General features: G+C 44.9%; 1 protein-coding gene across 1 annotated transcript in view; it reads left to right on the forward strand.

Annotated features, from left to right (window-relative positions):
* The window catches only part of ABCC4 (ATP binding cassette subfamily C member 4), a 520751-nt gene that overhangs the window by 35347 nt on the left and 460067 nt on the right, over positions 1-25337 (forward strand). The window contains exons 2-4 of the mRNA XM_030201377.1: positions 1646-1756; positions 16826-16946; positions 20519-20743. Coding sequence (XP_030057237.1) covers positions 1646-1756; positions 16826-16946; positions 20519-20743 — 457 coding nt within the window. The remainder of the gene's footprint in view (positions 1-1645; positions 1757-16825; positions 16947-20518; positions 20744-25337) is intronic.

Genomic DNA, 25337 nt, shown 5'->3' on the forward strand with positions numbered 1-25337 from the left:
CATATTCTATAACTAGGTGCCTAAATTTTCCCATTTCCCCACCCATAACCACATCCATGTTGCCTACATGCGTTGGAGTTCAGCGCGCATCGTTACAGAATACGCTTAGCAAGTTGTGTGCCTAAATTCTAATCAGTGCCAATTAGTGCTCATTTTAGTGCTGTTATCGGTGCTCATTAGTTTAAGCCAATTAAGGGGTCCTCTTACTAAGGTGCAGTGAAAAATGGCTTGAGATAGTTTAGGCATGGGTTTTGAGCATGCGCTGATCCATCTTTCAGTGTGGCTGTAAAAAAAAAAAAAAAAAAAAAAAGCCTTTTAAAAATTTTTGCTGAAAATGGACTTGCGGCAAAATCAGAATTGTCGCGCGTCCATTTTGGGTATGCGACCTTACCGCCAGCCATTGACATAGTGGTAAAGTCTCACGCGGTAACCGTGCAGTAATGGCCTACGCACGTCAAATGCCACTTGGCGCGTGTCCGATGATAACAATTATTTTCAGCCGCGTGTATCAGATGTGCACCAAAAATGAAATTACCACAAGAGCCACGTGGTATGTGGGCGGTAACTCCATTTTGGCACGCGTTGGGTGCATGTAGATGCTTATGTGGCTTAGTAAAAGGGCCCCTAAGTTATGAGCTGTGTTATAGAATTGATGCCGATTTTGGCTAACTACAATCTCCTGTGGTGACAGCAATGCAGCCTCTTTTTAAAAAGTATCTTCTACTAGAAAGAATACTACTAAACATTGCCCTCTTGTGGTGCGGTCTAGTGTAAAACAAATTAGCTGCTTTATGTGGGATTCACACTGCTTACTGAAAAGGAGAAATAATAAATACCAGCTTTGTGTTCATATTTGGAACTAGGCAACTGTGGTTCAAAGATATTCCAGAGTTGGTTAAGATGTGTGCGAGAAATAACTGAACTAATTTGGAGGGCAGTTATGGAACATCAAGGGGTCCTTTCACTAAGGTGTGCTGAAAAATGGCCTGCGATGGTGTAGACACGTGTATTGGACGTGCGCAGGTCTATTTTTCAGCACACCTGCAAGAAAGGCCTTTTTGTTTTGACCAAAAATGGATGTGTGTCAAAATAAAAATTGACATGCGTCCATTTTGGGCCTGAGACCTTACCACCACCCATTGACTTAGCAGTAAAGTTTCAAACATTAACCGGGCGCATACACTGCTGATTACCACCTGGTTAGCGCCGTGTGCCGGAAAAGTTCACGTAGTTGACGTATGTAAAAAATGAAATTACTGCCCGGGCCACCCGGTAGCCAGGCGGTAGTTCAAAATTGACATACGTAGGACAAGTGTACGTGCCTTTGTGGCTTAGTAAAAGGGCCCCGTAGTTTGCTTCCAGTCTGTTCAGATATGTTTTCTGCCCCAAAGCTCTCTGCTGTATATCCTGTATTCTGAGAATAAATATTTGGTAAACCCCAAATTATTTGCCAGATTTGTCCTGTAAGACCTAAATAAAAACTAGGGGATGAATCCAGTGCTATGCTGTGTAGTGAAAGAATGAGAATGCAGTTGTTAATTTTTTGGATGGAAATTCTTTGACCTAAGAGTGAAGATTTAAATTAATTATTTCTGGTCATATTAATGCATCTCTCTCTCTCTCATTTTTTTTCCTTTGTTTGCAGTTGGTTAAATTCTTTATTTCTTATTGGATACAAACGGAAGCTAGAAGAAGATGATATGTATAATGTTCTTCCTGAAGATGGTTCAGAGAGGCTTGGAGAGGAATTGCAGTGGTATGTAAAACAGATATATTTATTTATTTATTTATTGCATTTGTACCCCACATTTTCCCACCTATTTGCAGGCTCAATGTGGCTTACATAGTACCGTCAAGGCGTTTGCCCAGTCGGTTGATAACAGATACAAGGTTGTATAGTGATCGTATGAGTTATAAGTTGAGGGTCGCAAGGGATGAAGATTGTGTGTTGTCCAGTACAATTATAGTCATGCTGTGTTGCTGGGTGAAGAGGTTTATGTGGGGTCGTTGGGGTAGGCCGTTTTGAAGAGGTTGGGTTTTAGTGATTTCCTGAAGTTCAGGTGGTTGTACATTGTTTTCACAGCCTTTGGGAGGCCATTCCATAGTTTTGCGCTTATGTAGGAGAAGCCGGATGCGTAAGTTGTTTTGTATTTCAGTCCTTTGCAATTTGGGTAGTGTAGGTTTAGGTAGGATCTTGACGATTTGACTTTGTTTCTTATTGGCAGATCTATAAGGTCTGTTATGTATCCTGGGACTACTCTGTATATGATTTTGTGGACAAACAGTGCAGATTTTGAAGGCGATCCGTTCTCTGATTGGGAGCCAGTGCAACTTTTCTGAGGATAAAGAGTAGTTACTCACCTGTAACAGGTGTTCTCCGAAGACAGCAGGCAATATATTCTCACTGATGGGTGACGTCACGTCAGCCCGGAGGACTTTCCAGCAAAGTCCATGACAAAACTAAAAATGTCCCCCGTCGCGCGGGTGGATGCAGTGCGCATGCGCGCGTCCACTTTCCCGCCCGCCGCGCGGGCACATTCCTCAGTTAATTACAAGAATTAGAGGAATACAACTCCAAAGGGGAGGTGGGAGGGTTGTGAGAATATATTGCCTGCTGTCTTCGGAGAACACCTGTTACAGGTGAGTAACTACTCTTTCTCCAAAGACAAGCAGGCCAATATTCTCACTGATGGGGTATCCCTAGCCCCCAGGCTCACTCAACACAACAAAGAATGGTCAATTGGGTCCCGCAACGGCGAGGACAAAAACAAAATTGACCTGAAACCAAATTCAACTAACTGAGAGTGCAGCCTGGAACAGAATAAAATGGGCCTAGGGGGGTGGAGTTGGATTCTAAACCCCAAACAGACTCTGCAGCACCGACTGTCGCGTCGGCTATGCTGCTGAAGGCAGTAATGTGATGTGAATGTGTGGATCGAAGCCCACGTCGCAGCTTTGCAAATCTCTTCTATGGTGGCTGACTTTAGATGAGCCAGTGACGCCGCCATGGCTCTAACATTATGAGCCGTGACATGACCGTCCAAAGTCAGCCCGGCTTGGGCGTAAGAGAAGGAAATGCAATCTGCTAGCCAATTAGAGATGGTGCGTTTTCCGACAGCAACTCCCCTCTTGTTGGGATTAAAAGAAACAAACAGATGGGCGGACTTTCTGAAGGGGCGCGTCCGCTCCACGTAACAGGCCAGTGCTCTTTTACAGTCCAAAGTGTGCAACTTGCTTTCGCCCGGGCTCATGTGAGGAGGGGGAAAAAATGTTGGCAAGACAATTGACTGGTTCAGATGGAACTCCGACACCACCTTCGGTAGAAACTTTGGGTGCGTGCGGAGGACTACTCTGTCATGATGAAAGACAAGGAATGGTGCATGAACTACCAGGGCTTGAAGCTCACTGACCCTACGAGCTGAAGTAACAGCCACCAAGAAAATGACCTTCAAGGTCAAGTACTTCAGATGACAGGAATCCAGTGGCTCAAAAGGAGTTGTCATCAGCTGGGTGAGAACGACATTGAGATCCCATGGCACTGGAGGAGGTTTGATAGGGGGCTTTGACAAAAACAAACCTCTCATGAAACGCATGACTAAAGGCTGTCCAGAAATCGGCAAGCCATCAACATGTGAATGATAAGCACTGATTGCGCTAAGATGAACCTTGACCGAGTTAGTCTTAAGACCAGACTCGGATAAATGCAGAAGGTACTCAAGCAAGGTCTGTGCAGAGAAAGGATCTAGACCGTTGCTGTCACACCAGACGGCAAACCTCCTCCATTTAAAAGAGTAACACTTATGTGTGGAATCTTTCCTGGAAGCAAACAGAACTCTGGAGACACCCTCAGAGAGACCAAAGGAGGCAACCTCTATGCTCGCAACATCCAGGCCGTGAGAGCTAGAGACCGGAGGTTGGGATGTAGAAGCGCCCCCTCGTTCTGAGTAATGAGGGTCGGAAAACAGTCCAATCTCCATGGCTCTTCTGACGAAAGTTCCAGAAGAAGGGGAAACCATATCTGGCGGGGCCAAAAAGGCGCTATCAGAATCATGGTTCCGTGGTCCTGCTTGAGTTTCAGGAGAGTCTTCCCCACTAAAGGGATGGGAGGATAAGCATACAGGAGTCCTGTCCCCCAAAAAAGGAGGAAGGCATCCAACGCTAGTCTGCCGTGGGCCTGGAGTCTGGAACAGAATTGAGGAACCTTGTGAGTGTCCTGGGAAGCAAAAAGATCTATCGATGGAGTTCCCCAAACTCGAAAGATCTTTTTGACAATAGTCATGTTCAAGGACCACTCGTGAGGCCGCATAACTCTGCTCAGCCTGTCGGCCAGACCGTTGTTTACACCGGCTAGATAAGTGGCTTGGAGAAACATTCCGTTTTGATAGGCCCATAGCCACATCTGCACGGCCTCCTGGCACAGAGGACGAGATCCGGTCCCGCCTTGCTTGTTGGTATAATACATTGCCACTTGATTGTCTGTCTGAATGAGAACAATTTTGTTGGCTAGCCGATCTCTGAAGGCCCTCAGAGCGTTCCAGATCGCTCGCAATTCCAGGAGATTGATCTGGAGATGCTTCTCCTGAAGAGACCAAGCTCCTTGAGTGTGAAGCCCATCTACATGCGCTCCCCATCCGAGGAGGGATGCATCCGTCGTCAGCACTTTTTGAGGCTGAGGAATTTGAAATGGGCGCCCCAAGACCAGATTGGATCGAATGGTCCACCAAGTGAGGGAATTGCGAAAATTGGTGGACAGCCGGACAACATCCTCTAGATTCCCTGTGGCTTGAAACCACTGAGAAGCTAGGGTCCATTGAGCCGATCTCATGTGTAGACGTGCCATGGGTGTCACATGAACTGTGGAGGCCATGTGGCCAAGCAATCTCAACATCTGCCGAGCTGTGATCTGCTGAGATGCTTATACTTTGGAAACCAGAGACAGAAGTCTGTCTGCTCTGGGCCCTGGGAGATAAGCACAAGCTGTCTGTGTGCACAACAGAGCTCCTATAAATTCCAATTGTTGAACTGGGACGAGATGGGACTTGGGGTAATTGATGACAAAGCCCAGCATCTCTAGCACCTGAATAGTCATCCGCATGGACTGCAAAGTTTCTTGCGGGGAGGTGTTCTTCACCAGCCAATCGTCCAGATAAGGGAACACATGCACTCCCAGTCTGCGTAGCGACGCTGCCACAACTGCCAGGCACTTTGTAAAAACCCTGGGTGCAGACGCCAAGCCAAAAGGCAAAACACAGTACTGAAAGTGCTGTGATCCCAGCCGAAATCGAAGATACTTCCTGTGGGCTGGAAGAATCGATATGTGAGTGTAAGCATCCTTCAAGTCCAGAGAGCATAGCCAATCGTTTTTCTGAATCATGGGAAGAAGAGTGCCCAGGGAAAGCATCCTGAACTTTTCTTTGACCAGATATTTGTTCAGGGCCCTTAGGTCTAGGATGGGACGCATCCCCCCTGTTTTCTTTTCCACAAGGAAGTACTTGGAATAGAATCCCAGCCCTTCTTGCCCTGGTGGTACGGGCTCGACCGCATTGGCGCTGAGAAGGGCGGAGAGTTCCTCTGCAAGTACCTGCCTGTGGCAGGAGCTGAAAGACTGAGCTCTTGGTGGGCAATTTGGAGGTTTGGAAATCAAATTGAGGGTGTACCCGCACCGGACTATTTGAAGAACCCACCGATCGGAGGTTAAGAGAGGCCACCTTTGGTGAAAAAATTTTAACCTCCCTCCGACCGGCAGATCGTCCGGTACAAGCACTTTGACTTCGGCTATGCTCTGCTGGAGCCAGTCAAAAACCCGTCCCTGGTTTTTGCTGGGGAGCTGCAGGGGGCTGCTTCGGTGCCCGCTGCTGACGAGAGCGAGCGGGCTGGGGTCGAGCCTGAACCGGCTGACGGGAATAAGGAGTGTACCTACGATTTCTAGAAGCGTAGGGAGCACTTCTTTTCCCCTTAAAAAACTTCCTAGCAGTGGAAGTGGTTGCAGAAGGCGCCCGGCGGGAGAGAGAGTCCATAGCGTTATCACGCTGGTAGAGATGATCAATCATCTCTTCAACCTTCTCTCCAAAAAGGTGATCCCCCCGGCATGGGATATCTGCTATCTTCCGCTGAGTTCTTTCCTCCAGGTTAGAGGCACGCAGCCATGAGAGCCTGCGCATCGCTATACCTTGAGCGGAAAAGCGAGATGTCACATCGCAAGTGTCAAAAATGCCCCTGGACAGGAACTTGCGACACGCCTTCTGCTGCCTGATCACTTGGCGAAAGGGTTCAGCTTTCTCCTCAGGGAGTGTATCTACTAAACTCTCAAGTTGCCTCACAGAGTTCCGTAAATGCACACTCGTGAAGAGTTGGTAAGACTGGATTTTGGAAGCGAGCAGACCAGCCTGATACGCCTTCCTCCCAAAAGAGTCCAGAGTTGCAAATTCTCGCCCCGGGGGCGCCGAGGAGAAATTCCTGGAACTCTTGGCTCTTCTGAGGGCAGAATCCACCACCGCTGAATCATGAGGCAATTGGGTCTGCATGAGACTGGGTTCCCCGTGGATCCGATATTGGGACTCAACTTTTTTAGGGACGGTTGGACTAGAAAAAGGCTTCTCCCAGTTCCTCAGCATAAGTTCCTTAAGAGTCTCATGAAAAGGAACTGTGGCAGAAGATGAAGGTGGAGATGGATAGTCCAGAACCTCAAGCATTTTGGCTCTGGGCTCGTCCACAATTTCCACGGGGAAGGGGATGGCCTCAGACATCTCCCGAACAAAAGATGGAAAAGACAAGCTCTCGGGAGGAGACAGCTGCCTTTGTGGCGAGGGAGTGGAGTCAGATGGAATGCCTTGAGAATCCTCGCCAGAGAACTCCCCATGCATTCCTTCATCATCCTCGGATGAGGTATCATCAGATGGGGCTAAAAGCTCAGACAGAGCCGCCCGAATCTGAGCCCGTCTCGACGAAGAGGCTTGATGGCCTCTATGATGGTGCCGAGAAGTTGATGGTCCCTGAGGCTCCGGGGAAGCTTCCTGCTCCGATGCCTCGGGAGAGTCAACTCGGGAAGTCAAAGACACCGGCACCGGAGGCGGCACCGGTGAGACAGACCTCACCACAGGCTGAAGGCCTGATGCAGGAACATCCGGCATCGGCAATGTCGACACCTTCGACGCCGTCAGCACCGGTGCCTCTGAAAGCATCGACACCGGCCCCGTCGACGCCGTCGACACCGACAACCTCGATGCCGAGTGCCACTGCTGCATCATGTTCATGAAAAATGGGAACATGGCCTGCATACTCTCATCCAGAGCTGGTGTCGGAAAAGGCTGCGGGGTCGGTTGAGGTGTCGGAGGCAAAGTCTGCTGAGGTTGGGGAGTGGGGACTCGGCTGCCAGCGACCCCACGCGTCGGAACCTCAGTAATAGAGGGAGAGCGATCCTCTCGGCACCGACGCTTCTCGGGTATCGAGTGTATCGATGACCCGGAGCTCCCGGTGCCGTGTCTCGAAGGAGATCGACGACGATGCTTCTTGGCCTTCGCCCGACGCATGTCATCGAGACTCCTCGGCACCGGAGAGGAGGACGTGGAATCCACACGTCTCCTCGGGGCCGGGTCCGACGCAGGACGGTCCCGGGGGGCCTGCACAGCAGGAGGCGCCGAGGCGGGTGGAGACCCACTCGATGCATCACTGCTCCCAGCGTGCATGGGTCTAATGGCAGCCTGTCCCCTGTCTCCCGGTGCCGACGCCTCCTTCGACGTCGACCTCGACGACGCCGGCCTCGAAGACATCATCCTCGACGGCACCGACTTCACCGGCACCGACTTGCCCGGCGCCGGTTTGGAGGGCGCCGACTTAGACGACGTCGACGGCGCCGACGCCGAAGCACCGGGCCCAAAAATCTTTTCTCTCTGGGCGTCTCGAGACAGCAGTGTCCGCTTCTTCATGGCGAGACACAATTTACAACTCTCCGAGCGGTGATCCGGCCCAAGGCACTGAATACACCACGAGTGTGTATCAGTGCCAGAGATGGCCCGATGACAGCGGGCACAAGGCTTGAAGCCGCTGGGCGTCTTCGTTGACATCTCGGGAAAAATTGTCCCTGCCAAATCAAAAGACGCGATTGTGTCTATAAAAAGATGACACAAAAAAATCAAAGAAAAAAACGGGAAAAATAACCCGACCGAGCGATTTAAATAAAATCGCAGGCTAAAAGAAAGGAAACTTAATAAACGAAAAAACTCTAAAATTAACTATAAAGGATACTTCCTTTTGATGAATCTTCACCTCCGGGCACAGGAGGAACACGAAGACGAAGGTCGAGCTCCGTGTCACCTCAGACGCGGAGAAGAAAAAACTGAGGAATGTGCCCGCGTGGCGGGCGGGAAAGTGGACGCGCGCATGCGCACTGCATCCGCCCGCGCGACGGGGGACATTTTTAGTTTTGTCATGGACTTTGCTGGAAAGTCCTCCGGGCCGACGTGACGTCACCCATCAGTGAGAATATTGGCCTGCTTGTCTTTGGAGAATGACCTTTTGTGTGTGCCATTCATAGTAAGTAACTTGTAGTACATTATAAGCTGTTCTCCAACGTACTAAAAGCCTGTATTTTGTGCATACGCCTGTGAGTACATATACTTTTTGATTTTATGTTATGAGATTAGTATATCATGTGCAATTGTCTCCTCCTGTGAAATGATCAAGTTCTTAAATCTTTGAGGAACCTATGCACACTGGTTCAATTGGTAATTCTACCACAGGTAGGGTAGAGTTTAAGGTGCACTGTTCAAAGACTAGGAATTGTACCTGCACTTCATGCATACCTCTGATTCTCCTGTGTAACTATGAGGAGCATGTTTGCCAATCATAGGAGAGGGCCAGAAGCCACAGGCCCTATTTTAGATGATGAAGCGAGGTCCTTTAATTTTAGGATGAAGATATTCAAGTGTAGGTATGCTCTTTGTTGGCAGATAGGTATGACTGATTGTAGAATGGTATCTAATTCCATCTTAATACCATCTAGAGATGTGTACTTGGCATTCTTTTTGTAGTTCTGAGTAGGTGGAGATTGTATATTAGATCTTCTGTATGGTTGAGAGAGTGGGTGATTGTATGTGGGTGTGCTGGTTGGTGTAGAGGTATTCTTTGAGTCAGATGGAAACAGGCTTCCAGATCACCACAGGATTGTATCATCTGCGTTGATTTGGTGAGGTAGAGGGAGAATCCTATTGAAGGAGAGCTGTCTTTTGCTGATTTTATGCTTGGGCAAATAATGTTAGCACAGTTTGTGGTATCTGTTTGGTCCACTGTGACACGTAGGAGGCTAGATAGTTTTGCATTTTTCTTTTTTATATCAACATGTTTATTGAATTTTTTTTTTTAGGGTTCTTCTTGACGTTAATAACCCGCTCAACAGAAAATATCTAGTACTGATTTAGATATACTCAATAATGTATTATAGAAATATTCAATCAGACATTTAATTATACAAGAAAATAGTCACTATAAAATGGGCTGTCATCATCCAATAAGTAAGAGAGTATAGACAAACATTAAAAAAGAAAATATAAACTTTGGCTGAATCGCCATATTCTGAAAAGAAAGTATAATATTATCTAATCATATATAAATTCTACATAGGCTTAGTTAGTTATTCTATATTCTTCAATATTTTCGATATTTCAAAAAGGGGTTCCATATTTTCTTAGTCACTTTGTGTTGCTCTGCTATACTTTGTGAGTAGGTAGGTACTGATTGTTTCTTCCAAAAATTTGCAGTAATGCAATGGGCAGCCAGTAGTAAAGTTTTTCAACTAAATTTATTTATTTAGATTTTGCTCATACCTTTTTCAGTAGTAGCTCAAGGTGAGTTACATTCAGGTACTCTGGATATTTCTCTGTCCCAGGAGGGCTCACAATCTAAGTTTGTACCTGAGGCAATGGAGGGTTAAGTGACTTGCCCAAGATGACAAGGAGCAGCAGCGGGATTTGAACTGGCCACCTCTGGATTGCAAGACCGGTGCTCTAATCACTAGGCCTCCGTTTCATAGGCGGAGACAATTGCACATGATATACTAATCTCATAACATAAAATCAAAAAGTATATGTACTGACAGGCTTATGCACAAAACACAGGCTTTTAGATGATTCTCTAGAACAGGGCTTGACAAATCTTAGACCCCAAGTCACTAGCAAGCTTATTTTCGAAAGTGATCGCCGGCCATAAATCGGGAGATGGCCGGTGATCTCGCAAAAGCGGCCAAATCAGTATAATCGAAAGTGGCTTTTTTGACAGCATCGCCACTTTCCCGTCGCCTCGCCGACGAAAATTCAAGGGGGCATGTCGGCGGTGTAGCGAAGGCGGGACATGGGCGGGCATGGGCGTGGCTACCAGATGGCCGGCTTTTGCGGATAATGGAAAAAAAAGCGGTGTTCAGCAGTATTTCGCCGGGTTTACGTGGTCCTTTAATTTTCAAGACCAAGCCTCAAAAAGGTGCCCCAACTGACCAGATGACCACCGGAAGGAATCGGGGATGACCTCCCCGTACTCCCCCAGTGGTCACCAACCCCCTCCCACACTAAAACAATAAAACTAAAAACCTTTTTTGCCAGCCTGTATGCCAGCCTCAAATGCCGTACCCACCTCCATGACAGCAGAATGTGTTCTATCCTCTGACAGCCTATCCCTGGTTGTGATGTGGCTCTCGGGTGAGTGTGACACCTTTTATGTTAGGTGCACTGCAGAGTCACATCAGCAATGCATTGTGGTGGATGTCGGGTAGGCTCTACTCCCATGGTGCTTTTCCCCCTGCTAACTGGGTCAGAGTGTGTCCAGTTTTGTTTCCGGTAGTCCATGAGGTAGTGGCCATTTGTGTCAGCCACTTTTAGATCCCTTTCATGTGTTACCCACGTTAGAGAACTTAGTTATTACCTTGAATGTTGCTGAAAGAGGGCATTGTACACCATTCTGCCAGCTCTGACCTACTGCTAATCTCAGTACCAGGGATACTCTTTGCCAGTGGGGCACAACCTCTGATCTGCAGTTAACTGTGAGTAAATGTGCTTTTTCAAATAAAGGACTTTTTCAAAGAGATTAGTCTTCAGGTGTCAGCTGGTGTGCCAAGGTTATACAGCAGCAACAAGTCCTAGAGGCCTGCGTGTATGCAGGTCCCTGGAGCACTTTTAGTGGGTACCGCAGTGCACTTCAGGCAGGCGGACCCAGGCCCATCCCCCCCCCCCCACCTGTAGCACTTGTGCTGGTAAATGGGAGCCCTCCAAAACACACTTGTACCCACATGTAGTTGCCCCCTTCACCCCTAAGAGCTATGGTAGTGTTGTATATTTGTGGGTAGTGGGTTTTGTGGGGGGGGGGGGGGGTTGGGGGGCTCAGCACTCAAAGTAAGGGAGCTGTGCATGTGGGAGCTTTTTCTGAAGTCCACCGTACTGACCCCTAGGGTGCCCAGTTGGTGTCCTGACATGACGGGGGGGCCAGTGCAATACGAATGCTGGCTCCTCCCATGACCAAATGCCTTGCATTTCGCTGGGTTTGAGATGGCCGGCAGTTTTTTCCATTTTCGCTGAAAAACAAAACCGGCGATCTCAACCCCAGCGAACTCTGGCATTTGGCCGGGCTAAACCGTATTATGGAAAAAAAGATGGCCGGCCATCTTTTTCGAAAATACGGTTCCGGCCAGCTGTTGCGCCGCCACCAAAATAGATCGCCGGCGACATTCGATTATGGCCTTCTATGGTGCCTAGAAATTGCACCCTGGTACCCAGGATTACATACCCCCCAAATGTTTTTTTTTCTTTTTTCTTATGCAGAGCTGCCTCACAAACTGTTTTATCCCATATCTGTACTGGGATTTGGCTCCCTATAAAATTGAGCCGTGAGTGCAGGAAGTTCAGAAAGTCTTACAGTTTCAAGGGACCTGAAACTGTAACACTTCCTTAACTTCCTGCACCAGGCAGCTGAGTTTATGGAAAATTGAATTGCCACGCAGAGGCGGGACAGGCAATTTGTGAGGCACCTCGATGAATAGTGAGGTGAGGGCTACTGGATGCCTGACTCCAAAGCATGGTTGCCTGGGGAGTGACTGTTAGGAGAGTGAGAGAAAAACTTTGGGGGGGGGTGGGGGTAGTATGAGCAAGAGAGAGACTGGGTGGAGGCTGGAGGAGGTATGAGAGACTGGGTGAAGGCTGGAGGGGGGTATGAGAAAGATGCAGTGAAGGCTGGGAAGGAGGAGGGGTATGGGAAAGACCCAGTGAAGGCTGGGGGGTTTGGGATATATGAGAGACTGATGGGGACCCAGGCCATGGTTATATGTGAAGCATAGAGGTAATTTCCTCTGCTTCATGTGTCAAGGTGGTCAAACTTGTGACAGCATGCTTTGGGAAGGGAGATTGCTGGCTTCTTCCAGTAATTTGTAGAAGCAGCTTAAGGGATTGATTTACTAAAGTTTCTTTGCCCAGGAATACAGAATAGGAAAACAGCCATAGTAAATTTAGTTTCCGAGGTCTTTCAGTAAGCTAGGGTAAAAAAGTATCCTTGGTGTACACTTAGGTAGGTCTTTTCTGCATGCTAAAGCCATTTGTACTGCAGCCGAAAAATGGCCAATTTTTCCATTTTCCCAATTAATGGCCCTGCGCTAATGTTACCATTAGTGCACGGCCATTAGTAAATATTAGCTTGTCAGCCCTTACCACCACCCATTTTGTAGGTGGTAAGGTTTAACGTGCTAATCCCACACTAATCCATGCATGGCAATGTGGCTACACTATTACGTTCTCTCTCTGGCCCCCAGACATGCCCCCATCTGAGAAAAATACAGTTATTCTTTTAGCACGTGGTTTGCGTGCACACATGGGAGTTTACTGCAGGATGCCTTGGCACTGTCCTGCTGTAAGCCCGTTTAAGCTGCAGTAAGTGTGCAGTAGTGCTTACCGCAGCCCCTAAAAGGGCTACTGCTGATCTTGGAGGGGATTTTCCCTTCCTCCCTCTCCCCCCCCCCCCCCAAATTCACTGCAGACAATGTTAAGATGGGTGGGGAAGAAGAAGGGAAAGAAGGCTCAGCTGCTGGCTCCTAGATTTAATGAAAATTTGTTAAGGCCTGTTGTAGAAATTAGAAATAAATCACTGTCCAACAAAGTTCTATCTAAAGAGGGATTGAGAATTTTAAGTTACAACAAATTATGGAACCCTTTTACTAAGCTGTGCTAAAAAGTACCCAGCGCTATCGGTAGCATCAGACTTTCCTGCATGCTGAGGCCACTTCTGTGTGGCTGTAAAATGATCACATTTTCCACTTACTCTATTAATGGCCACTTGTTAATTTCCTCATTAGTGTCTGGCCATTTTCTAGATGATAAAGGGCTCCCATGCTTAACAACTCGCTAATTAGTGTGTGGCGATGTAGCTGCGCTTTCCTATTAGTGCTGGGCGTCGGTTTTTTAGGCGCCATTTATAGGATTCAGTCCATAGTGGATTGGATTAAAGGATTATCATTCTATACCCTGCTTCAGTTAGTACAACTGGTGGCCCCAATGGATTTACCCCTGGATTCTAGATATGGCGACTAAAGTTGCCTGCGTAAATCAGCATGCTGAGCCGATTGCAAATTGATTAACGTGTCAACCAGAACCAAGAATTAGCTGCTAACAACCAATTATTGGTATTTAGGGAGCAATCTATGAGTTACGTGCCTTTTTATAGCATATGCCTGATCCGCTCCTAATTTAGGCTTCAGCATTTACACCTGGGTTCATCATGCATAAATGCAGGCACCTTAAGATAGACGCAGATTAGGTGCTTAGGCGCTATTGTATAAAGTGCAAATACCCTTTATAGAATAGCGCTTGATGCATTATTTTTTCCACGCTGATTTTTTGGTGCTACTCACTGAATATAATTCTTAGTGTATGCCTTGCATGCTAAATCTGTTCACTTACAGCAAGGACTTTTTAAAATATTTGACTTTTAGATCTGTGTGACAAGGATAGTCTTGGCTTTGCAGGATGACGAAAGTGAACTCCAGTATCACCTTTTTACTTCCCATTCTACTCCACTTAGGATTTTGCAGACCGCTATCATACCCCCCCTCTGCAGTCTCTTTTTGAAGCTGAAGAGGCCTAACCTCATATGAGAGGCGTTTCATCCCCTTATTCATTTTGGTCATCCTTCTTTAAGTCTTTTCTAATTCTGCTATATCTTTTTTGAGATATGGCAACCAGAATTTCACACAATACTCAAGGTAAGGTTTGCACCACGGAGAGATACAGAATCATTATAGTATTATTTGTCTTATTTTCTATCCCATTCCTAATAATTCCTAGCATTCTGTTTGCTTTTTTGGCTGCCGCCACTCACTGAGCAGATGATTTCAATGTATTGTCCACAATACCTTGGGTGGTGACTCCTAATGTGGAATCTAGCATTAAGTAACTGTGATTTTGATTATTCTTCCTTATGTGCATCACTTTACATTTGTTCACATTAAATTCTGTCTGACATTTGGATGCCCAGTCTTCCAGTCATCTACAGAGTTATTTTCGAAAGAGAAGGGCGCCCATCTTTCGACACAAATCGGGAAATGGGCGTTCTTCTCCCAGGGTCACCCAAATCAGCATAATCAAAAGCTGATTTTGGGCGTCCTCAACTGCTTTCCATCACAGGGCCGACCAAAGTTCATGAGGGTGTGTCGGAAGCATAGCGAAGGCGGGACTGGGGCGTGCTTAACACATGGGTGTCCTCGGCCGATAATGGAAAAAAGAAGGGCGTCCTGATGAATACTTGGACGACTTTACTTGGTCCTTTTTTTTTTTTTTTTTTTTTTTTTTTTTACAACCAAGCCACAAAAATGTGCCCTAAATGACCAGATGACTTCCCCTTACGCCCCCAGTGGTCACTAACCCCCTCCCATCCTAAAAAAAATTTTTAAATATTTTTTTCCAGCTTCTATGTCAGCCTCAAATATCATACCCAGCTCATGACAGCAGTATGCAGGTCCCTGGAGCAGTTTTAATGGGTACTGCAGTGCACTTCAGGCAGGCAGACCCAGGCCCATCCCCCCCCCCACCTGTTACACTTGTGGTGGTAAATGTGAGCCCTTCAAAACCACCCACAAACCCACTGTACCCATATCTAGGTGCTCCCCTTCATCCCTAAGGGCTATGGTAGTGGTGTACAGTTGTTGAGGAGTGGGTTTTGGGGGGGCTCAGCACACAAGGAGGGAGCTATGCACCTGTGAGCTTTTTCTGAAGTCCACTGCAGTGCCCCCTAGGGTGCCCGGTTGGTGTCCTGGCATGTCAGGGGGACCAGTGCACTACGAATGCTGGCTCCTCCCATTACCAAAGGGCTTTGATTTGGTCGTTTCTGAGATGGGTGTCCTCGGTTTCCATTTCCCTGACTGTATTATCGAAACGAAAGATGGCCGCCCATCTTGTTTCGATAATACGGGTTTCCCCGCCCCTTTGGAGGGACGTCCTGCGAGGACGTCCTCAGGAAAACTTGGGTGCTCCGATCGATTATGCCCCTCCTAGTCATCTTAGGTCCTCCTGCAATTTCTCACAGTCCGCATGTGATTTAACAACTCTGAATAGTTTTGTGTCACCTGCAAATTTAATCACCTCACTTGTTTACATTCTCATTCTTTCCAAAAATACAAGGACTAGGGGGCACCCAATAAAGCTACTAAGTAGTACATTTAAAACAAATCTGAGGAAATATTTCTTCAGTTCAAATGTAATTAAGTTCTGGAAGTCATTGCCAGAAAATGTGGTAAAAGTAGTTAGTTTAGTAGGATATGAAAAAGATTTTGGACAAGTTCTGGAAATAAAAGTCCGTAAACTGGTGGAGATGAGGATAGGTACCGCTTATCATTTGTGACCAACAGCAGCAATCAAAAGTGGTTACACAGAGATTTGGAAGATCTCAATCCTATATAATAAAACTCGCCCTCAACGTTCTGAGGACACTGACGTCACTGTCAGGTCCTCTGGGCACTTCCTTCCGGTTTGAAGCTTTCGTGGTGGTGAAGCCACCGAAAACACTGTGCTGGGGCCCCGCCCTCCCGTCAAACGTGATGACGTCGAGGGTGGAGCAATGTCAGCACATTGAAAGTGGTGCCGAGGTCCGCAACAATGGCGGACGAATGCCGACGGAGTGAGTAGCGATGGGGGGGAGGTCCGGAAGGAAACCGTGCTAGCGCCCGTTTCATTGCCGCAAGAAACGGGCATGTTTTACTAGTAATAGATAAAGAAGGAATAGCTTAATTGTTTGGGATTCCAGAGGGCAAAGAAGGATCGGGTCCGGTGAAGTCCCTGGATGCACTAATTACTTCGCTACTAGACTAGCCATTGGGAGACCTGATTGGGCTTCTCAAAGTCAGTGCAGTATCTCCAGGCCCTCTGTGCAGGTCACACATCTTATTGGAGGGGAGGCGTAGCTTGATTCCTACTGCAGCTCATTGTGGCTCTGGAAACTCAGTTAACCATCCATTACCCCAGGTATAAAACAAGTATGTATATATAATATGTAAACCACTTTGATTATAACCATAGAAAAGTGGTATATCAAATCCCATTCTCAGCGCAATGGAGGAATGCTTCCACTACTATTTCCAGTGCTGTTAATTCCAGCACCTTTCACAAGCCCTAAATTTAGTTAGTTCCATGTGTGTGTGTTGTGTTTTATTTTTAAAAAAATTTTAAATGAAGTTTTTTTAAAACCCTAATTAAGATAAATGGAGCATGCTTGTTTTTTTAAATGTATATTTTTATATGCATTTTATTGATTTTTTTTTTTTTTAATTTACCTAATCACTTCATTTTCATTTCATGCTGCCTTCCAGGTACTGGGATAAGGAAATCCAGAGAGCCCAAAAAGAAGCACGCAAGCCACATCTAAGCAAAGCTATTATACGTTGCCACTGGAAATCATATTCAGTTTTAGGATTCTTTACATTTATTGAGGTAACTTGAAAACCAAGCATTAGTCTTTTATATACTTTGAATACCGTAGCTTGAATACCTGCTTTAGAGAATGTAACATTTGTATCCTCCTACTACCTTTGATCCAAGTGGACTAAAATATAATTGTAAAAGCAGAAGTATCCACCAAAGATGTACTTTAGTAGAGCATGACATGGGGACAAATTTGTCCCCACCCCCACCCCATCCCTGCAGTCTCTGTCCACATCTACACAAGCCTCAAACACTCCTTGCAACCCCAACAATATCGGACTTCTGTTACCCCAAGGAATCCTAATCCACCCTGTTAAAATGTCCAGGGGTACAAAATACAACCCGCTCTTTATGCCCTAGCAGGGGAGAAATATGCTCTATGAAGCACTGTTAACGATTTTTTTAATCTGTGGATGAATAATAAGTTGTCAAGAATCTCAGGATTCAGTCTAGCTCTCTTGTTTTCCACAGTCCTTCCCGCAATACAAAATGTCCTTTCAGAAGGTCGTGCTGATAGCAGGAATGCACAGGATCTCCATTGCCAGTTTTGTCCAGCACCTTTTCTTGTTTTCCAAAAAAATCAAAACATTATCTACATCACTCAGTTATAAACAAACATAACTATCCTATTCATTAACAATAGCCTTCAAAGAAGGCATTGTTTCATAAAATTCGCTCAGAAAACCTAACATTCATTTTAATTCTTTTGGAAGGGGGTGGGGGGCTCTGCCACAGATGTGACACTTTTTGGGAAATGCGGATTGTGGAGGATCCCGAGTTGTTTTTGATCATGGACTTGAGCCTTCCGTTTTGATCTGGTTTTGGTATAGCTTTCTCAAAGATTTGGTTGCCTGTGTTTTTACGTCATCTGGGAAGATAATTGGATTGTCTTTAAGACTTGGGTGTGGAAGAGAATCAACAGTGTGTAGTGGATGAATAAGAAAATAAGTATCAATTAAGTGTTGGAAATACTCCTTGATAACAGCAACAATGGATGAATCTGGTACAGTACTTGAGCAGCTGGGCACGTGATGGAAGGATGTTGCGGATGGTAGGAGTCTGATCAGCAGATAAGACTCTTGTTGCTACATCAAAGGCAGACAAGACACAAATGTTGTTTAATAGTGCTTCATTTAAATCCAAAAGCAGTTTCTGCAGGTTTTTTTTTTAAAGCATTGAATTCAGTTGCCAGTTGTCTAAGATGTGTTAAGTTTTTACATCTAGTTGGAACAGCTTGTTTAAGACTAGTCTCAAGCTCTTAAAGAATGACACAGGGACAAAGTTTGTCCCCATCCCAGTGTCATTCTCTAATACATAGGTCTCTTCTATTAGTTGTAATGTAGTGTTTCCCAATCTTTTTGTGGTTGTGACCCTATAAATTGTAGCCAAATAAAATTATGTGACCACCTGGAGGTGTAGAATAATTATGCACCTGTGGAGAGCCCACTTAGGTTGTGACTCCAAAGACAAGTTTTGTGACCGTTTGGGGTCCTGACCCATAGTTTAGGAAGTTCTGATGTAATGTTTATGTGGTTTGAAGGCTCATGGACAACTTCGATGGATAAGTGTGTTAATAAAAAGTATGATTTGGAGGAACAGAGTAGGAATTTAAATTAAAAAGGTATCTTGGATGAAGAGGCTCAACACACAAGGTAAGGGAGCTGTGTACCTGGGAGCATTTTATGAAGTCCACTGCAGTGCCCCCTAGGGTTCCCAATTGCTGTCCTGGCATGTCAGAGGGACCAGTTTACTACAAATGCTGGCTCCTCCCACGTCCAAATGGCTTGAATTTGGCTGTTTTAGACTTGGACGTTTTTGGTTTCAAAAATGGGCGAAAATCAAGGATATGCATGGTATTTTCGAACACAAAGATGGACATCCATCTTTTTCCAAAAATGACCATTTCCCCGCCTCATAATTTGGATGTTTTACAAAGACATCCAATTTCCAACTTAGACGTTTCTTTTGAAAATGCCCCTCCACATTACCATACTTTTTCTACACTCAACTAAACAGGTCTTTACATTCAACCTCAAAAGAAAACTGTGTCAGTCAGGAAGTCCATGCAGTTTTGTGTCTCTATTGATCTCAACAGAACTGGATTATGAGTTGCCAAAAAGAACTGTAGCAAATTAGCTGACATCCTGCATCTAATTCTGTTATAAATGAATGGGTACTTCTCTGAAAACTTAAATAAAGTCTAAACAAATTTGAGCCATTGAACCTACAATGGTTCTCCTAAGGTCTGGATTGCTACACCTAGGGGTTCATTTTCGAAACAGAAAAACATCCAAAAAATGGCACAAAGTGGCATATGGGTGGTTTTTTTTCACATCCAAATTGCTATTTTCAAAACTCAAGGGGGAGTGTTGGAGGCATGTTTTGGGTGGGATTAGAGCGCACTTACAATCTCAATGTTTTTCTTTGATGATGGAACATTGTAAAAATGTCAAGGGCAAAAAATAGAATGTTTATAGTGAGACCTGTTTCAATAATGGCTATGTGCCGAAAAGGTGCCCAAACTGACCTGATGACCACTGGTTGGATAAAGGCCATTCCTCTTAGAGGAGCAAGCAGGTCCTAGTGGTTGGTTCAGTGGACTGTAGAGAAGAGGAACCCAGGCCCATATCCCGTTCTACCTGGTACACTTGTGGTGGAAAGTGTGAGCGCCCCAAACCCTCAAAATACCTACCGAACCCACATGTAGATGCCACCTGCAGGCATAAGGACTGTTGTTGTGGTGTACAGTTGGGTATAGTACATTTTTTTGCTTTTCCTGGAGGGCTCACCATACAATATAAGGGGGTTATGATGTGATGTGTACCTGAGACCTTTTATTTGAAGTTCACTGCAGTGCCCCTAGGCTGGTGGGATGTCTGTGTGGCCAGTCTAGTAAGACTGCTGGCCCTTGGACATCCCAATGGTTTGTGTGTTTTTCCTTTGGACATTTTTGTTGGAAAATGGCCCTTAAAGAAAGATGCACTGAGCTAAAAAAATGCCTAAAATAGGACGATTTTTGAACGAAAAAGATGTTTTTCTGGTTTGAAAATGATCATGTTTGGCACTGGATTTTTGGATTTCCTACTTCTCAATGGAAAAATAGTTGTTACTTCCCTCTAATAGGTGTTTTCTGTAGACAACAGGATTGATTAGGCCACAATCCTTCCCATCTCCCTGAGAGCTGCCTAACCCTCCTCTCCCACCTTTTACAAAACTATGCAGCAATGCTGATGCAGCCCATTCACTCTGAATGGGCTGTGTCAGCATTACCGCACGTCTTTGTAAAGAGAGGTGTAAATGTTTTGAGCTTTGGAACTGAGGCACTGAGTGAGACCACGGCATGTGGGAAGGGGCCATTCCTTCTGAGACATTTACACACAGTTCTGAACTCTATGAGAGCTGTTCCGTCCCGGTGACTTGTGCTTGAACAATCCTGCTGTTTACGTAAAACCCCTGTTATAGTTAAGCAACATTGCTTTTTGAAAAAGAATGGCATACTGTAATGTGGAAACAGTTTTAACACCCAGTAAATACAACTATGTAATTTTTTTTAAAACAATTCTTCCTGTTTTTCTTTTTAGGAAGTCTTGAAAGTCGTGCAGCCAATATTTTTAGGGAAAATTATTAATTATTTTGAGGCTTATGACCCCAGTGACTCTGTAGCAATGACTTATGCCTATATCAACGCTACTGCCTTGTCTTTTTGTACGCTTACATTGGCCATATTACATCATTTATATTTCTATTTTGTCACACGGACTGGAATGAAGCTGCGAGTTGCCATGTGCCATATGATATATAAAAAGGTAAGAAAGTATATTATAAAATCTGCATATGAACTAGGTTTTATTGTGCCAATTATCTCATGTTTCCATTGATTATCTTTCTAGCTATTATATAGTAATGATGGATTAGTTTGCATTTTGTTGCTTTTTTAGCAAAATCGGCATTACACAGCTTTGTACATACTTAATTTCCAGTGGTTCACTGTTATACGGCATATTAATAAAATAAAGTGTAAGTGGGGGTGGGTGAGTGTTCGTTAACTGCCCCACTAGGCAACTGCCTAGTGTTCAGCCAGAATGTGGATAATCCCTGTACATAAATCTTATTTGGGACCAGGGCTGGGAGCAAAATACTCCAGGAGGTCCAGTAAGTAGCTCCACGCCTTCTGTACACTGTCCACTCTCTCAATAAATCAAGCAACTCCAAGATTATTCTGAACCAGCTGCTTACTTAATGGAAGTCTTTGAGCAAACAAATATAATGTGTCAGTGGTTATTTAGAACAGTGTATCCCAACTTCTCCAAGCCAAGTACCCCCCAATCTAAACAAATTTTAACCAAGTACCCCTGAGCTCCGAGAAGCAGAGATTTTGAAATTGACATTTTAAACAGTTAACTAGGCAACATACATAAAAATACAGGTCACTGCAACTAGCATACAGACCAAGACACAGCTGGAATGATCTGTTATATTTCACTCTCATATAAACTGTTTGGCCCTTTGACAGGTGGTGTGTTATTCTTAAAAACTGAGTAACAATGAACAATAATACTTAAATGGGGCCTATTTATAAGAACTAGAGAAAAGAGTTCTCCACAAAAATTGCCAGCAGTGATCAATCTTGTTTCATTTCTCTGGGAAGATGAAACATGAAATCTGTTTGGTCACTATGGGCAAGCTTTGTGAAGAGCTTTTTTTTTTTTTTAAATAGGCCCCATTGAATCAAAGTAGCTCACTATGCACAGGAATGCAACCACAGTCAATTAAAATGAAAGTGTGAACCGTCTTAAAATGTGGTAAAATATAGGCACACACATTTGCTTTTATAGTTTTAATAGGAGATCTGGGCTTTTTGGATGAAATAAGCATTCTGAATCTCTATTTCAGTGTACTGATTTCCACAATCAGGTCACTTTCCGAACAGAAGTGGTTTGTCATTTTACATTTGAGGACTATTAGATGATTTCACATAAGTACAATAGAAATCAAACAAAATAAAACATGGAAAAGAAAATAAGATGATACCTTTTTTATTGGACATAACTTAATACATTTCTTGATTAGCTTTCGAAGGTTGCCCTTCTTCCTCAGATCGGAAATAAGCAAATGTGAGGAAGAAGGGCGACCTTCAAAAGCTAATCAAGAAATGTATTAAGTTATGTCCAATAAAAAAGGTATCATCTTATTTTCTTTTCCATGTTTTATTTTGTTTGATTTCTATTGTTAACCTTAAGAGTGGACTAACACGGCTACCACACTCCTCTACATAAGTACAATAAAGCAAAAGGAGTACGTTCTGTAAGAGTCATTTTTGTTAGCTGTGGGTATTCCCTTTTCTGCCTCTGCCAGTAACACAATATTTCGCAGGCCCTCATTTTGCAGTGTTTTAGTATGGCAGAGGGAAGGTCCCAGATTGGCCAGAGGCAGCAATTGAATAAAAGCAGATTGAAAATAGTGTTCCAAGATGATGCCTGCAGCCAGTCTGCCCCCCCTCTCCCATCCCACCTGCTCTCAGCCTCCTGTCTGATGTAATGACAAACTAAACAATATTAAAGTTTTGATATCATCTCTGCAAGGCCAACACACAGTCCCTTCACTGCAAAACACTGTGCCCAAACTTGTGCAAAAAAGAGTTGGAACTTTACCATACCATAATAGCACTAATTCCCAGGACTCAAAGAGCAAAACCTTATGTGTGAAAAAATAACACTATAAATATTACACCAGGCTATAAAACACCCGCTAGTGAGAAAACAGATCAAATGGGACTGTTACAAGATTTCTACACAGAAACTACATGGTAGCAGAAGACTGCACCCTGGTAATACACGCAAGATATAGACAGACCGTCAACATATATGAAACAAGAGACCACAGATCAGTAATAGAGATATGAAGGATTTTAGTTTAGATTTCAGCAAAGACTTTGCTGCGGTTTCTTACAGAAGACTGATGAATAAGCTGAGAGAGCTGAACTTAGGACCCAAAGTGGTAAACTGGAATGGAAACTGGTTAACCAACAGGCGACAGAGGGTGGTGGTAAATGGAATCTGCTCGGAGGAAAGGAAAGCGATTATTGGAATGCCTCAGGGGTCAGTGCTGGGGCCGATTCTGATTAATATATTTGTGAGAGACATTGCTGAAGGGTTAGAAGGAAAAGTTTTTCTTTGTGTAGATGACATGAAGATAGCCAATAGAGTGGATACCCTGGAGGTAGTAGAAACCATTAGAAGAGATCTCTAAACGTTGGAAGAATGGTCAAGGGTCTGGCAGTTAAAATTTAATGCGAAGAAGTGCAGAGTGATGCACTTGGGGTGCAGAAATCCAAATGAGATGTACCAGATTGGAGGGGAGAGATTGGTAAACTTGGCTCAGGAGAGGGACCCTGGGGTGATGGTGTCAAAACAATGTGAAGAGGAACCACAAAAAGTGGAGGAACACTCAATCCCTACGTAAGAGCAGTCAAGCAAGGAAGGGAGTAGGGTGGGCTGGCTCTTTCAAAAAACCAAGGGAGACGCTTTTTCTACCTATTTGGATGCTTTAAGGTCATCAGACACAATCACCCCAAGTCCCACTGTTCCTTCGTACACTGAAGCACTTCACCCCTTATACTGTACCTTTCCCTCAGACTCTTGCGACCCAAATGCATGACCCTGCATTTTTTGAGACTCAATGGTAAAGGGGAGGAATATGTAGAAGCTAATAAAGATAAGCAGAATTGCTTAACAAATATTTCTGTTCTGTGTTCACAGCTCAAGGGCTGGGAGCAGGACTGCAGAAGGCAAACACAAATAGGAATGGACGGGTGGTAATCTCGGAATGATTTTGAGGACTGTGTTCATGAAGAGCTGGCTAAACTAAAGGTGGACAAAATGATGAGGCCGGATGACATACATCTGAGGGTACTGGAGAAATAGCACCTCCTCTGGCTGACCTTTTCAATGCTTCTCTAGAGCTGGGGGTGGTCCTGGGGCACTGGAGAAGAGCAGATGTGGTCCCCAGGGAGAGGAGAAATTGCTGGAAATGGAGGGGAGGGGAGAGAGGAAAATTGCTGGCTATGGATGGAGGATGGAAGGGCAGAGAGTGACATGGATGGGAGGGCAGGGCCCAGGGAGAGGAGAAATTGCTGGAAATGGAGGGGAGGAGAGAGAGGAGAATTGCTGGCTATGGATGGAAGAGGGAAGGGCAGAGAGGGACAAGGATGGACATGGATGGACATGGATGGGAGGGCAGGACCCAGGGAGAGAGGAGAAATTGCTGGAAATGGATATAGAGCAAGAAATGAAGAAGAAAGGAGGAAAGTAAAGAAATAAATGGAAAGGAAGCCCTGGAAACGGAGTTAAGAGGACAGATAGCAGCAGAATCAGATACTGGGCCAGCATGATCGGAAAAAGAAAGTCACCAGACAACAAAGGTAGAAAAAAATCATTTTGTTTTCATTTTAGCGTTGGAATATGTCCACTTTGAGAATTTACATCTGCTATCTTATTTTGCAGTGTATAGCAATTTGTTTCTAAGAATATTGCTGACAATTCCTGTCAGTGTGGCAAGTGGTGAGCGATCATTTTCACGGTTAAAAATCATAAAAAATTGTAATCTATTTGTTGAGCAATCCCTCAAAGATGCACTCCATCTTTCAGCTCCTATTTCCTTTGCATCACACAGGAGGGGGGGGGGGGGGGGCGCGCCAACTGATAGTCTGCTAATAAATAAAATGCCCTCGGTATGGGCCCTAAATTGACTGGGTTAGAAATTGGTTGACTGGAAGATAACAGAGGATAGTGGTGAATGGAGCTCATTCTGAAGAAAAGGATATTTTCAGTGGTGCGCTGCAAGGTTTGGTTCTTGGGCCAGTTTCTTTTAACATTTTTGTAAGCGATATTGCTAAAGGACTGCCTGCTAAGGTTTGCCTCTTTGCAGATGATACCAGAATCTGCAGTAGGTAGACATTCCTGATGGTGTGGGTAACCTGAGGAAGGACTTAGCTAGAGGAATGGACTGGAATTTTGCAGCTAAGATGTAATGCTAAAAAAATGCAGCGTCATGCATTTGGGCTGTAAACACTCGAGGGAATAGTAAAGTTTAGGGTGTGAAGAATTTTTGTGCACGAAAGAGCAGCGACACAGGTGTGATTGTGCGTGATGATCTTAAGGTGGCCAAAGTGTTTAGGGAGAGGAATGGCCAGTAGGAGAAAGAAGATGATGCCTCTGTATAAGACTCTGGTAGAAACCTCATTTAGAATATTGTGTAGAATTCTGGAGACCGCACCTTCAAAAAGATATAAATAGGATGTGGTCAGTCCAGAGGGCAGCTACTAAAATGGTCCGTGGGCTTCATCATAAAGCGTATGGGGATAGTCTTAAAGATCTCAATATGTATATTTTGGAAGAAAGG

This window comes from Microcaecilia unicolor, chromosome 4 (assembly GCF_901765095.1).
Source record: "Microcaecilia unicolor chromosome 4, aMicUni1.1, whole genome shotgun sequence".
NCBI classification, from domain to species: Eukaryota; Metazoa; Chordata; class Amphibia; order Gymnophiona; family Siphonopidae; genus Microcaecilia; species Microcaecilia unicolor.